Source organism: Agelaius tricolor, unplaced genomic scaffold (genome assembly GCF_023055355.1).
Source record: "Agelaius tricolor isolate 1412-34295 unplaced genomic scaffold, bAgeTri1.0.p SCAF_7, whole genome shotgun sequence".
Classification (NCBI taxonomy): Eukaryota; Metazoa; Chordata; class Aves; order Passeriformes; family Icteridae; genus Agelaius; species Agelaius tricolor.
The window spans coordinates 30,449,382-30,465,680 of NW_027269267.1; the positions used below are offsets into that span (position 1 = coordinate 30,449,382).

The 16,299-nt window shown below is 42.6% G+C and overlaps 1 protein-coding gene across 1 annotated transcript in view; it reads right to left on the reverse strand.

The window, feature by feature from the left end:
* Positions 1-16,299, reverse strand: part of MAP4K4 (mitogen-activated protein kinase kinase kinase kinase 4) — a 165,890-nt gene that overhangs the window by 50,683 nt on the left and 98,908 nt on the right. The window contains exons 4-8 of the mRNA XM_071430786.1: positions 8,064-8,189; positions 7,191-7,301; positions 4,324-4,414; positions 2,651-2,781; positions 336-390 (exon numbers count right to left, since the gene is read on the reverse strand). Of these exons, the coding sequence (XP_071286887.1) occupies positions 336-390; positions 2,651-2,781; positions 4,324-4,414; positions 7,191-7,301; positions 8,064-8,189 (514 nt within the window). The remainder of the gene's footprint in view (positions 1-335; positions 391-2,650; positions 2,782-4,323; positions 4,415-7,190; positions 7,302-8,063; positions 8,190-16,299) is intronic.

Below are 16,299 nucleotides of genomic sequence, written 5' to 3' on the forward strand. Positions count from 1 at the left end.
GCTGAGGTTTCAGTATTCCAGGCCAGTCCATAGACAAAGTGGGACACAGCTCCAAAACACAATATACTACCAATAGGAAGGAAGTCAGACACTCGATTAGCTTCCAAATATTCCTGCTATAGAAATTAAATTACTGCAGTCTGCACTGTAGTGTTTAAACACAACCCTATCTTTATCAAGAGCATTGCTATTTATGGGATTTCATATTTATAGAGCAGGCAAAACCAAAGAGAACAGAAATAACATGGGGATATTTTCAGAAACCTCAAAACTAGGCTTAGATATACGTTTCAGCCTTAAAACGAGCCCACTGGAGAAGCACAGGGATCACTTACGGGGAGCTCCTTCTGCCATCTCTATGGCCGTAATGCCGCAGGACCAAAGGTCACTCTGCAGAAAAACAGAAACACCATATGTTAGTAGGTGGATTTACCCATTCACACACTAAGAGAGCACTATTTAGAGAGGCCCTGTAGGTGAGGCTGAAACCAAATACCACGGCTATTTAAATAATATAAGCCTCTTTCATCTTGTAACTGTATCATAAAATCCGACTTTTCACATAATAGGTATGTATATGCAGAAACACACGCATATATTCTTACAAACAACCCTTTCCAACAGCACATAAAAATGCATTCACATTATGACAATGGGAAATACATCTGCCAGAAATCTAAGCCTACGAAACAACAGAATTTTCAATATTCCCTTGTCAACAAAGAACTGAACAAGGGCATTCCCAGGCTGTGCAGAGATGCAGTTATAAAAGCAAAAGCTCAGCTCAAATTTAAAGTGGCCAGACTTGTTGAAAACTGCAAGGAAGGGTTCTTCAGGTACCTAAACAAACAAGCAAGAACAAAAGGAAAATACAGGCCCACTGAAAGGAGAGGTGTATTAGTCACTAACACCACTGAAAAGGCAGAGGTTCCCAAAACTTACACCTCTGTCTTTACCACAGACTCCCAAAATTTACACCTCTGTCTTTACCACAGGCATTACTTATAGCCAAAGCCAACATTCCTCCTTTAGCACCTCAGCTTTGCTTAAAACACTACAGAAAAAGAGCCCTTCAGTGGCAACTTTTCAAGATACCACCTCTGGCCAGCACCTCTGACTCAGGAGAGACCAAACAAGAGCCAGGAAGATCAAACACAGGGAAGAGATGGAGGAGTTCTGGCAAGGAACCAACTTCAGAGAGTGACACAGCTTAATGGGCAAAGTATTGGAGGAGACTGCTGTGAAAGAGAGCTGTTCTTGAGCAAAGCAGTCTTCATTTCTGGTCATAATTGTGATTTTTTTAAAAATTACTTTAATGAGCAAATAAGCTCTTCATGCACTACAAGCAAAGAAGCATTTCTAAAGATGATATTTTCAGACCCAGCAAGGCACTCCTCTCTTAGTCAAATGCAGCCATCTAAGCTAAAGTGCACACCCCCATGATCTTAGAGAACCTTTCAAACAATAATTTTTTTGTGAACAACCATCCTACAGGCTCCACCAGGAACAATAAACAGGTGTTTTTAGAGGAGAGGAGAGTTATTTTTCACATCACTACTGCATTAACAAATGTTGCAGGGAGTTTTTCTGCTTAATTAAATCATTTAATAGCGAACCTTCCTTACTAATAATAACAACTCTATCTGGAAAGATATAAAACATTAGCTTTAGTACAATGAGATGCTGAATGTAAAAAGGAATTAAATCAAGAGAAATAGGATCAATCTGATCAATCTTAGTCAAAATGTCAAATAATCTGGGTGTTTTACGAAGATTTAGACACACACAAATGTACTGATAGCTAACACTATCAGTCTCAGCAAAATGATATAATTGATATTCAGCTCTATAATTCATTGTAATGCCTTAATCTCTGGCTTTCTGATATCCTTGTTGCCCTTGGTTAAAGATGGAACAATACATTAGTCCAAATAAAGGTTTCTTAAAAACCAATAAAGGTTTCTTTCCCTGTGCTCTCATTAAAGTCAGCTGAGAGGAACTTTCAAGATTACAGTATGCTTTCACTAGATATATTTAACTTTAAGTACATATACCTAATATTCTTAAGGGTAGTGCAAATACCATCAAGCCAATTATGGTTTTGCAGTAATTAAATCCTTCGTTTGCAGCAAGTTACGTAAAGAATGATCTTTGTTAAGAAATGTTGTGATGGATAAATTTCTATCAAAAAAATCATGTATATGCATCCTGAAATCAGAAGTAGTTTTAAGAGTTCCTTCTGTACTTCAGTGGCTCTCCAGACGGTGGTTCTATTTAAGGCAACATCTAAAATGTATTGTTCTGGGTTACCACAATAACTGGCACATCGTGTAACAATTTAAAGTACAATCATTATGCAAATCAAAAACACAAGCATTTCCAGGTAAACTCTTTTTTGCCTTCTCTAAGCACCTATAGCACCCTGAAGTCCTGTATTTACATCTCAAAACTACAATAATATAAGCAACAGAAAGTGTTAAAGGTCACAATTTGATAGTATCCTTACCTTGTACTTTGGTAATAAGAATGTAACTACACAAAACAGTTATTACTCCTACAAAGCATAAGAAATCTCAAAAACTGCCATAGTCCATGGACATTTATATTGCAAGTGTATGTTTTGGGTTTTTTCTTTGAACAGGACTCTTACTCTGTAATCATATGTAGCATCTGGATTCTCATCACAGGCAATAACTTCTGGAGCCATCCAGTAGGGAGTCCCAATGAAAGTGTTTCTCCTGCCAACTGTCCTGTCCAGCTGAGCACTCACACCAAAATCCACTGTGGGTGGGAAAAGAGCAAAATTAAATAAGAGTGGGAAAATAACACAATGATTACTTTTGCAAAGTGATTTGAAAACAAAGGCCTGTAGATGGGAGGACCATGCTGAAGAGAAATAAGATGATTAATCCTGAGGCAAGCGAGCCCTCGTGGTTCACACACAATGTGCTTGGGCACAAGTGTCAAGGGACACAGCAGCACACAATCACCTCTCCTGTACCCCTCACTGGTGTGCCTGGACAGGAGGAGAGCACAGCTGCAGAAGTACTGCCTGGGAGGCTGAGAAAGGGCTGTTTAGACCCTTCCCACATGGTGAAGCCAAGCACCTCCGCCTATACAAAAACAGCCACTTCCCAAGGGTACCTCTCATGCTATGGGGAAATGGCATGCATAAACATGCCCCTTTCAGCTCACCGCTTTTTCTGCTCTAAAATTGGACAGCAAAAATAACCTGTTGTTCAGCTAGCTGCTCTCTGCTTTAATGCACAGAGCAGAAACATCAATGAGAGCAAAAGATGAGAATTATTCAGGAAGTGCTAACTTTGGGCACACATGCACACAGGCTGGGAAAGAGATGCCCATTTCATTACAAAGCAATTACATTACAAAGGTGTTTTCTGCCTTTCATTCTGCCCTGCTCACGACCACAGTGCTATATGTCCCTCTATACCAGTAACTGCATCTGCCCTAAGAGGGCTGTGTCAGCCTCACTGCACCCACCATCTGAGTGACACTGAGGAACTGGTGGAGGCCAGCTCAGTGGAAGCAGTGGTTTGGAAGCTACTGTGCTCCATTTTGGACCAAATGAAGGAAAGCTCTCCCAAGTGCTTCCTCCTCCAGCAGCCGGGACAATTTCCCATGCCTCATGCTGCAGGAAGGTGTAATGCAAAGCAGAAGGGATGTGGGCTGGGTGGGAGGGCTTCAGCATGGCTCTATATTTAACCAAAAAAAGGTGGCGAGTGTAGCGTGATACAAACACAGAAGGTTGACATGTGCACTAACTGAAAGAGACAAATTAGAGAGGAAATAAAAAAAGAGTATGTCCACTTGGCAGGAGAGAAGAGGCCAAGGATGAGCACGATTTTCAGCAGGCATGCCAGAGCTGGAACTGTGGTTTGAATTCAATGCCACAGCTCCCTTGAGAATGCTGTCCAGATCATATTTTTGTGTCCAGAACCTGAACAGCAGGTGCTATTTTAATTAAAGCTAAATACAAGAGAGACTCCTGTCACTTTCCGAGTCCAGAATAAAGTGAATCAGAACAGACTCAAGTTACACACAGCTCAGTAGGGGAAACAAAATGATCCCTGCACTGATTCTGGCATGAGAACCAACATCTCCAAACCAAATTCAACAACAACCTGTGCTCCATCCTCTCCAAGCAGAAGGAAATACACACAGGCTGTCAATCCACATGGAACCACTGACAGAGTACTCATGCTATAAAACATGTTGCAGGGCTCTTAAAAGATGAAATAATTTGGGAACATCATAAAACCAAAGGCTGAACAAATGAGGAAATGGACATGTGTGTCTACTTACCAAGTTTCACTTCTGCATTCTCTGTTAATAACACATTTTGCCCTTTGATATCCCTGTGAATCACATGATGGGCATGAAGATGTGCCAACCCCTGCATTAAGGAGAAGAGAGGAAGGAGAGAATGTTCAGAGTTAGGCTCTTGGCTCAGCAACAGACTGCCCATACCCAGCCAGCCCCAAAGGTCACAGCACTGTGCCTTGACCTCTTGCAACTGGGTGCAGTAGGACCTGCAGCACACCACCCACACAGCTTTTGGTGATGGAGCAGAGACACAGGCTCAGATCAGGCTCACACAGCACCTAAATACAGCCCAACATCTGCACTATGCAAACACCTCCCAGCTGTCCTGTGAATAAAGTTCAGCTCCCACAAAGTCTCCAAGTAATTACATTCTAAATGACATCATTGTCAGTGTATGCCACTGACTTCTGATGTGCACAGGGTCACACAGAATTCAGCTGGGAAGGAAGTGGAAGGAGAAAGGAGGCAGCACCCACATGTATATATGCACCCCGAGAAGGAGGTGGGGGGTGATGGACTGGCAGTCATGTTTGAGGGCAAGGGAGGACAGATGACAAAGACATGCTCTACTGCAAAAGTGCAGTTCTCTTCTCTAGCCTCCATAAACATGAAACCAGATAATTGTACCTCAGGAAAAAAAAAAAGCAAAGTGAAAAAAAAAGCATAAGCGTTATACTTTTCCAAAGGAAACAAAACCTCCTGGCATACGGTGCTTTTTGTTGAGACAGCACCTGGATACATGCCCCAAAGCATTAGCCATGTGGAGGGAGGGCTGAGAAAGACATATGTTGCATTTTACTCTCTAATGTAATTGGGAGAACAACAGGCAACCCTCTTAGCAACTGCCTGTATTTTGGGTTCTCCTCAGTTTTCTGCTCGGAAAATTGGAGTCTCCAGTGGGATCATCTTGCCTGTTCGTGTTGCCCTCACAGTCTTTTAGTGTTTTGTGAAAAATAAAGGAATAGAACCTTTACAGCTGCAAGAGGTTAAGAGAGTAGTGGTTGCTGTAAAGAAGTATTTCTTAACACATGTTCTTCATTAACTGATCATTGACCAGTTTTCCTACATAACCATTGGGCTGTTTTCCTTTTTTTAAAACAGGTAAGGAGTGTGACAAAAAACCACTATCTACAGCTTCCCTTCCACAGGTCACAAGCAAATCAAGTGAACAGCTGATGTCCCTGAGACCCTTCACTGACTGCTAATGCTAAGTGTGGTCTTATTTTTCACAGGAATGAAGGCTTTTCCACAGCTTCACACAGGATATTTTTTAAAGCCTTCTGCTACTCCAACCAAGCCAGAGAGATAATCATCTGTTCTCTCCAGAGTACCATTTAACCCTACTGAAAAAACAGATTTGGGGTTGCAAAGGCTTAGCAGGAGACAGAGGGGCACATCTCCACTCTCCTGCAGTCCCCGACCTTTCCAACTACACAAGGATTCACTGGGCCAACCTTCACCTGTGTCTCCACCTACACCAATCTTTGGCACTTTAGCTCCTTTTAACTTTGTGTTACACCATCTCTCTCCTCCACCTCTGACAAACTTTCTGTTGAATCAGGGTTTGAAACATCTCATTGCAATGTGAATTTAGCACTCCTTTTTTCCAGATATTCCAGCTCCTGATGGTCAGTAATTAACACTCCTTTCTCACTGGAATGAGAAAATAGTTCTCCCTCTTTTCTGAGGTAAATATTTTTTCCTCTTCTCAGCGTTTGACTGCTTTATCTAAGGAGGATCTAGGATGAATGCAACATAGCATAGAATACCTCTGAGCCCACATGTCTCTCAAGTCAAGGGTAAGATGCTCCTGCAGAAATTAGCTTTCCTCATATTAAAGCATGCTAACCATTTGTTTTGAAATACAACTTCTCCTTTGTAAACAACTTAAAATGTGCCAGTCAAACACCAGCAGCTGGACTGTCCTCTAGCATTTGAAATTAGAGCAAGAGACCAGAACAGTGTGCCTCCCTCCATCCTCATCTTAAAAATTGCCAAGGCAGAGCAAATGTGTAACACAGACAACAGCAGCATTGATTTATGCAAGAGCCAGTGCTCATTTCCTTTAACATAAAGCCCTTCAGAACTTCATTTATGATTAAGCAATTGAACAAACATACTGTGTAGTGGTATGGGTAGGAGGCAATTTGTTTTACAAAGAAGCACGAGGAAAACCATCCCAGATTTACTTAGTGAAGCAAAACAAATGCCAATTCAAAAAGCACTTAAACTGTACCAACTGGAAATTAAGTATTAAGAGTAATTAGCTTAAGTTGCAATTTTAGAACAACTGGTAAGCTGCAGACCTCTTCCTGAAAAACTTCTGTAGCACTGCCTGCAAGCACAGCACAGGCACAGCCACACGTGACAGAGCTGCTTGCTCTAGACAGACTGCAGGACAACACAGGATGAGAGCACATCACAGCACACAAGTCCTGACTGCTGGCCTGAGCCAACAGCTCTTCCTCCATGGACTTGATTAGGAAAGAAAAAGGCAGCTGCAAGCATATTTAGAAAAGCCCATTCTGTACCCTACCGTGCTACAACACTGTTTCAGCCCCAGGTCTCAGGGACACTGTTTCACAGCTTCTGCAGCAGGCAAGGTCACTGGCTCCTCTATTGGCTTCTCATGACTAGAAATTGCAATTTTCTGCAAGGCTTCTGCTACAATACAGCACAACTCACACCAAGTTAAATGATGTGGAGCAGACATCTATCTGCTCCTACGCACTCTCCAAGTGATGACATGGCTAATGGGATTGCTCAGAAACAGCTTCTTGCAGAACCTCAAGCTAGGCTGCATCTCTGTCAGCCTCTTTCTGCGTGGGGAAGGCTGCTTTTCTTACCCGGAGAATCTCTCTGGAGATATAGGCTATCCAGTCTTCTTTCAGGGTATTCCCTTTTGTGTTCTTCACAAGGTCTGTGATAGAGCCAGCTCCACAAAACTCCATAACAAGCTGCAAAACAAATACCCGTGCACAACCAACATTAAACACAGATCTCAGCTGTATAGCAAAGCAAAATAATCAGGTTACAGCATTAATTTGGGAAGCTCTTGTGAAGTAGAGAATGTATTTTACATCTCTGCCTGGAAAATGGATTCAACCAAATGTCTTCAATGTGTGTTAGACCTATATGGAATATGTCTCACATTAGTTACCACATTTTCAAGGACTGATTTAATCACTGTAATTTAATGCTGGGAATCTGGATTTGCTCAGCTATGCAAAATACATTAGCAGTAAGAGCACATCCAATGCTGAAGGAATCAAACTCATCACATCACTGCAACACTTCTTATCCTTTAACTTCCATGTATTTATGGAAGAACGTGCTCCCTGCCATTTCAACCCCAAACTTCAGTCCTCTAGAGGGTGTAGATGAGGTGGGATAAAAAATGTAACGGGTACAATCTCAAATGCAGCTTTCTTTTTACAGTCACATATTCTTACTGCTCAGCTGTCTTGTTCCTATGAAACATGTTACTATCCATCTGGGAAAAAAAGTTACTTAAAGAACAAATCCACTGCTTATAGCAAATCTTGGTTCAGACATCTCCTTAAGGATGTGTGATTAGCCTCTGTGATTCACTTATCTAGCAGTTCAGGCAAGCACCAAACTCCTTTAGTCTGTCATTCCATAAAGTGGTATTTCTCTCATTATCAATCTATATCCAATAGGGAAACACTTAGGAACATGTTTGAAAAACATCTGCTTACCCACAGTTGGTCATCATGTCCTGGAGGACTTTTCTTAATGAAAGCACCATAATAAGTTGCAATATTTCTATGATGAGAATATTTCTTTAGCATATTAATCTCCAGCTTGATTTCTTCTTCTTCATCCTTTGGAAAAAAAAATAAAACAAACCCCCATATGTTTAACATGCCCCATGCCTTATTGATTTATTCCTCACTTTCACAAAAGTACATTTTTTCTGAACTTCAATTTATACCAGCACCATGTTCAGTAAACCCCTCTGATGTTCATGCCATCAAAATCCTGTCTATTGAGATGGTCTAAAACAAGTCTTTCCCAGGTTTTCAGTAGTGCAAAGAAACAAATAAAAGATGCAATGGATTTGACCCAGTGATGAACATGACATAATCTGTTTCAAAAACCCAACGCTTGTAGCAGCTTAAGTAAATCCATAGCTAGCAGGCTGGGAATTTATGACAGAGGAATATTATTTCCATGTTCCTCAATTTTTGTCCTTTAATTTTATTAATTTTAACCAGTTCTATTAAAATGCCAGACAGTGGCTTTGTTAAACCACCTGCCAAAGCAGGTTCCCATCTTGGTGCCAGCATTGGACTGACACAGGAAAACAGAGGTGGAGATCAGGAATTCCCCTTACTGCAAGAACAAGGCATTTGCCTCGTGCACAAGCTTCCTTCTCCTCCTCCATCTGCCTCTGTGGAGGAAGAGCAAGTGCATCAGGAAGAATGGGCCAGGAGCCCAGGCAGTAAACAGGATGCTGAGACACAAAGGCGGAGGAAGGATTTCCCCTGGCTCCCCCCGCTCCAGCAAGGTGCCAAGCAAAGAGCAGCTCAGGTGAAGGGAGGTCATCCCTCCAAAGAGCTGAAATGGGTAACATAATGAAACCACTCCTTAAAAGACCCACAACCTGCTTTTGAAGTGACAGTAGGACAAGCTGCATGGAAGGATCCACACGCTTTGAGGAGCTGTGTGAGCAGGCAGACAGCAGATACAAAAGAAGGAGAGGACACCAACCCACCCCCAACTCTCTCTTCCCACACCTAGACAGCAGGAGTCTTCTTCAAGCACCTAGCAAGGCAACAAATTAAAAGGCAGGTGGATACTCCTTTTTGCCCCATAATTTTATATCCAAGCAGAAAAACATCTACCTTAAACTGATTCCAGGAAGAAGCGAAAACTTCTCCCTAGGGTTGCTGGCTGATGGGAACGGTAGCACATACGCTAATTATTCTGTGATGCCAAAGCTGATTATATGATAAAATTTTAAGCTTAAACTTCCTCGCAATTTGTACCATGCTAGCAATCAAATATCCTATTCATGACATAAGCAGATGTTAATAGTAGCTTTGTGTTAACTCCTTATACACACCCATACACATGGCTTGAACAACAGACACCACTCTCTGCTACAAAGCTAACTACAACCATTAGTACATGCTACGACCATTTCAAACACTCTAATAGTGGGGTGCAACGCTTACTCGTAAATTATTATGACACAATTCCCAAAATGCACCAGGGATAAACTATTCTTATCTTCTTAAGATGTGCCTTTGAAGTAAAATAGTGGGTATTTCTGGAAGACTGAACAAAATAGCAAGAAAACCCTGTAAATCAAAGTTCCTAGTGAACAGCAGCCCTGGGAGAGAGCGTTGTCAGAAAAGCTTTTTTGAGCCAAAAGCTAACTTGGTGCTTCCTCAGCTGCTTCTGTTGTCCTTGCTGTTGAATGATTTTTTATTTATTCAGACTATATGCAAAAAGAAAAAAAAGAGAGGTGGAAGACAGGCTTATATTACACCAAACCTCTAACTGTGCATTTAGGCAAAAAGAAATTAAACAGGAGCAGTGTTAAACCTGATGACTTGGGACTTAATTGCTGATAGGTTAATATGTATAATTGGATTAATCTGCTATTTTGAACTGACTTTTTAGATAAAAATTACTTCCTACCCTCAGCACATGAACACAATAGCTTTTGCAATACAATGGGCAGGATGTCCTAAAGGTTGTTTGTGTTTGTTTATTGTAACAGCAGCCAAAATGACAATACTTAAACAGGATCTATTTCTGAAAAATGAAATAATAAAAATCCCAGCCCCCCTCCCCCCCAAAATAAAAAAAGAGCAAACAACAAAAAAGGAACACACAGAGCCAGCAGACTGCAGACAGTGACTGCTCTTTCAGCCCTCCACTGAGTCTGTGTCACAGCACCTGCTCAAAGGCCTGCAGCAGAATCTCCCTGCAGCAATATCTCCCCAAGTACCTCCCTGAACTACAGCTAACAATGGTCCTACATTCATATTTCAGCTGCCTTTGAGCACTTGTCCACAACACAAATAGCTCCTCACCTACAGTTCAATCCAGTACAAAATGCAGTTTACAATAATAAATGGATTCAGTACTTTTTGCCAGGCTTTGGAAGAATCCACTTAGTTAGTGTGGATCGATAAGCCCCTGGCAGTGAGTCCTGAAGACTCTGTGGCGACAGGAACTATTATGAGGAATAATCAGCACAGAAAAGGCTGAAGCACCAGTGTGATGCAGCAATTGGTAGAAGACTAAAAAAAGGAAATTAAAACAAAAAGTTGGCAAGATCAAAATTGTTCTGTTCCAGATTCAGGAGCATTTTTTTTTTCCAGGGTACAGGTCATTTCATCCCAATGTGGACATCTGAAAGAGGCCAAACAATGTGCACCCTACTGGTGTTTACTTCTCCCCACTAACTACAAAAGGAGGGTGAGGTCATTAACCAAGATCCAGACACCAATCTTGCAGACATCACCAGATGTCTCGCATCAGGGTGAGATGAGTCCCACCCAAAAATATCGCCAGATAAGTCCCTTTCCACACAGATCCCCTTATGGACACACATGCCTCAGGGAGGGTACCCTGCAGCCTGCAGCAGGGATCCTCCTGAGGATTGGCAGCCCTCCTGGGATGTGGACATGTGAGTGTGTCAGGGGCACACTTCCTGCCTCAGAGATGGAAGGTCTGTCACCTCCTCCAGACAACACATGCACTGCACCAACACCACTGACAGTGCCTCCATTTGCAGAGGCAAGGGTATCACAAAAGCAGAAAATTAAAACTGATTGAGGCAAGAGACTGTCATTCTCATGAAGTAATACAAAAGTACATCCTTTTTTCTTGAAGGAGAGAGGCAGCTGGTGAGCCCTTCCTAGTGATTTTATGCAGCTGGCATCAATTACCACTTTAAGCCATTATCTGTGAATACAAACTCCCATTGAAACCCTCTTTGTCTTCCCTCTGATGGAGCTGGTGGAAGTGTTTTATACTTATACATTCCCTGTCTGTTTGTGACAGCACGTCTGATTACCAGTAATTTTTGCAGTAAGCTATACTTTTGCAAGACTCACGTGGTTGAATCAAGCTTGGAGCAGCTTTCCTCTCCCTTTTCATGTGTTTCCCTTCAGAGACTAAATGGACATGCCAGCATCCCTAGGGGTTTCTAACTGCAACACTCTTTTACCAAAATAATCTTGCCTGTAAGATTAAAACCTGCATATGACTCCCACACAGAAATCCACCTATGTACATTCAGATAATTTCTAACCATTTGAATCAGCATACTGAAAATAAACCCAGGTGTGTTACCTCTCAGCCCACCACCCAGCAGCACCTGACCAGCTTGCTTACTGCTCCACCACAAAGCTCAACATCCCTTGTTCTTCCATTCATCACTGCACAATATCAGCATGGGGTTTTGTGCATGCAGATGGCAAATCAATGACTTGTTTTTATTGCTTCAGCAATTACAAAATTGTGATGATTTAAGTAGCTGAAGATTTCAGTATTTGACCACGGTTGCCACTGGAGAAACTCGCAGTCAAAAATGCTACTAGTGCAGATCCAGGTAAGGAAGATTATGAGCTGTTTTCCAAAGGTAACACTCCACCCCCTGAAACATCATGGAAAGAAAACACTGCGTATTTACGCAACTTTTTAGAAGACAAGGAATTCAGAAACACTTTGCTGGACATTTTTGAGGGATGGAAAAGAAGTAGGCTCTAGAAGTGTCAGGATCAGGGAGGACATAACCAAAGGGAAAGTCACTTCAAGTCTGTCCCTAAACATCATTGTCTAGATGCCTCAGGAGACCAAGCACAACAGTCCTAACCTATTCCAGCACTAAAACTGGTATGAGACCCCTATGAGAAATTGTCTCTGAGAAACACACCTGGAAGATTCAGGGGGAAATAATACTGTTTCCCAAGCTCTATAGCACAATGAAATTATTTCAGGAGCTGAATTTAAAAAAAAAAAAAAAAAAAAAACAAACCCAAACCTCCCAAAGGTAGAGCAAAGACATGTCTCAAGGCATGTAAGTGGTGACTTTCCATTCAAACTCCCTCACCTGGAAGATCTGCCTGACTACTGCTCTTGGCTGGAAGTTTATTCTGCCAACCCAAGGAGGAGAAACTCAGTATTATCTCCAAAGGTTTTATTTACCCTACTTATTATGATGATGGGAAATGCGAATGAGAAAGCACAGTCCAGCAAGGTTAAAGCAAGACAATGTTCTGTGATAAAGGAGAGAGCAAGTTTACTCATCCTACCAGATGATTTATATGTTGCTCTAAATCAGTGTGAAACAGAATACAAATTGGTCCTTTCAGTAACTTTGCTTTCTGATTTAAGAAATGAGACATTGACAAATCTCATCTCTCTTCTCACAAATGACATCCAGTCATTTCAAGCTACAATCAAGGGGTTTTTTAGAATTAATATCACTACCAAACAGTGTAAAATCAAACACCAGCAAAACAGGATGGAGTGAGGGAAGCTTTCAAATCTCCTCTCCTTTGCTTTCCCAGTACTGCTCACAAAGCTCTGCCTGTCTATACCCATGGAGCTGCCCTGCCTGGAGAATGGCAGCTGGCAATACTCTGCCTGGGGCTTCAGAGTAAGCAGAGTTCCTGAGGATCACGAGCTCCAGTGGCAGCTTCTGACATTTTGGAATCCTGAGATCACAGCAGAGTTGGGATCTGTGTAGAGCAGCAGGCAGCAGCCTCAGCCCAGCACTGGGAGTGAAAAGGCACTGCTAACACTGCTAACCCATGGACTCCCAGAGCAGTGGAGAGGAAACCAGTCTGCCTTCACAAGCATCAAAATGATAACAACTTTTCCTTTCTTTTACCATCTGCCCCTGACACACTAATTGAAGAAAAACAGGAGAAGTCCAAAAGAAACCCAGTTTATTTTCCTTTCTGCTTCCTCTCACGTTTCACTTCTGCCTTCCACTCACATTTAAAAAAAAAACAAAAAAAGTCCTAGAAGACACCAAAACCACAAACAAAAATCTTCCTGAACAAATCAAATCACAACACCAACTTTTGCAAACCACCATTCTGTTTGAGTGTCACAACCTCCCTCCTCTTTGCACTCCAGACATGGCCAGCATCCATTTGGAGCAGAATCTGTCCAGGACAGAGAAAGTCTGAATAGAGCCTAGCACAATAGGTGACCTTTTCTGCTGCAGGAATCCATAATATCTACACTCGTTAATAAAGTTCTCACACACCAGGGAGATGTTCTGGCAAGGAAAGCTGGGGCAGTGTTGCACACAGCACAGCACTTGAAGTGGGAGCTGTGGCGCTGCCTCCAAGCCGGGAAGGAGGCTGTAATTTCAGGAGGAACCAAACCACAAGAGAAACGATACTCCAAGTGGGTAAGTCCCTGCCAGTGACTGCCAAGGTAGGAAGTTTGTATAAAGCAGAGCAGCTTGCAGTGCAGAGAGTGCAACATGGAAAAACGTGATCCTCTCCAACACCACAACCAAGTGTTGGAATTGGGAATACGACATAAAATAGTTGGTAAGAAAAAATATCAAACACAGGCTTCTTGGGAGGGAAGTCTAAACTGTTTTAAATAAAATACTTTAATCAAGAGATGCAATAAATATTTAACAAGTCCTTATAAAATCCCTTCTAAATCTTAAATTTCTTATTACACCCCATCCTTCTTGAGAGCTTTTTACAAGCCTTTGAGCTTTGTCACCCTCAAGCTAAAGACCTCATGTAAGTTTATTTCCCATCTGTCTCTTTCCTGTGTTACCTTCTCACTCCCAGCATTCTCTGTGCCTGTTTCACTTCAAATGCAAGGTCTCTTTTTCAGACATCTTGCCCACATACTTTTCCCACCCTGGCATCACCAGGTTAATTTCTCTGCACTGTCCTTCAGGTCCTTCCCAAACAAAGACTTTTCCAATGCCTTCAGACTGTATCCTCTTAAGAAAGGCATCCATCATGCCACACACTCAGTGACACTGAGGGAGCACTAGCCATCCAGCAAGCAGTGGCATGGGTGCTGAGCATCCCCCACCACTGCTGGGAGGGTGCCTCAGCCTCTGCCCCTCGTATACACAACAGCCCATGCAGAGAAAGGCCTTCCAGGGCTTTACCATTGGTGAGCTTTCTGGAAACCAGGCATCCTGTCACTGGGAGCTGCCCACCAGCCTGCGAGCTGCTGCCAGCACAGAGCCACGCTGCCAGGAACAGCAAAGCAGCAACGCTGCTCAGGCACCATAATTGCAGAAGACGGCTGGGAAGCTTTCTCAAGGGTCAAAAAAACCTCACTTCTGCAAGGACTGGCTGGCAGAACAGTGCTGTCCTTATGACCACATTCAGTTACCTTCGGTGGCAACATTTCATCAAGCAGGTGAGAAACACTTCCACCAAACACACAAAACAGAAGCTGCTTTGTCTCGCCTTGGCACAACACTCTCTCTACTGCATGCTAAAGGCACTGTTTGAAACAAGAAAGCAAATGAGCCAAGTTGTTCACGACAGTGCCATCACTGAGGCTGCAGCCATAAAAGAACAGTTAAATTAGCTGGACAAAGAGGCATGAGGAAGGACTAGCTCCTAAGCAGGGTCCCAGCGCTCCCCAAGGAGCCTGTGTAGCAGCATTGTGCAGGCGCAGGAGACGGAATCACGTGCAGGCAGGAAGGAGCCAAAAACCACGTGAAGACAATACTTTTCTGTTGTCTCCCCCCTAAACCACCTCCTCTGCCAGTCACTGCGACAACAATATTTTCTTTCTTGCCTGATGTGCCTCTGGTGCCTTCACTGGTCACTGAATGAGCTGCTCTGAAGGCACAGAAACCACACCACTGCTGACCTCCCTCAGTAAAACCCTGGGATGCCACAGGCTTTTCCAAATAAAACCAAGAGAGAAACCTCCTAAGGGCAATTCACTTCAACTATTTCCAAGGCTAATTCCTTGATCCTAGTCATGATTATTTAAAAGAGTTTCCTGCTCAGATTGCATGTCTGTCTGAGCTATACAATTCAACTGTCCATCCTCATCTAGCCTAAATTACTTAAAAGTTACACAACAAGCCAGCCTTATATTGACATCTTCAGAGCTCTCATAAAAGAGGGAAGGACTAGTCCCCTACTTCCATCACTATTATTTACACTAAAAATGCCTGTTGCTATACAATTTCTACATCCAGTCTCAGATTTCCTGTGATCAGAACAAGCTCCTCCTAGCAGATATTAAAATTAAGCCTGTGTGTGAAATAAAGAAGCCTCCTTTACGCAAAGCTCCATGCTCAGATAATTAGAGGAGATGGAGATGCTGGAGAGAAAACAGGCTAATGCACAATGCCAAAATGTTGCACAGCTCTTCTACTTCCAATCTCAGCATGCATTTGATGCCAAGGAAAGCAACATCTCAGGGGGTGACAGAGCCAAGGAAGGCATTTGGCCACTGCCTGGTGGTCCCTGCTCTGCCCTGGGCAGTATGAAGCTGCAGCATTCCCACCTGGAGGGCAGATCTCCTTCCCAAAGGGACCAACACGAGTCCCTCCCCACATATGCAGTCCAGACGCTGCCAAGCTGCAGTTTGGACCTGGGAGATGTAAAAGGCTGCAGGTTTCATGCAGCTGGAGAGATTCAACAAGAAACTGAAGTTGTGGCTTGAGACTAAGCTTTAAACTTAGAGGGAGGCAGAAGGGGAACATCTGAGAGAAGAGAGGAAACAAAAGGTTAAAATGACTGAAAGCAGATTTCCTATGCACCAAATGCCACACAGACATTGTATTAGCAGAAATGTAAGCTGAGAAAGTAAAATACATTAAAAATAGCAGTTCTGGCATAACACTAATGTTCTTCTAGTAGTGAAAACCTATAATTACACAAAGACACTAATTTTCTTAAAGGACGGATTTGTTCAATATACAGCCTCACACCCACACTGACCAACAAGTCT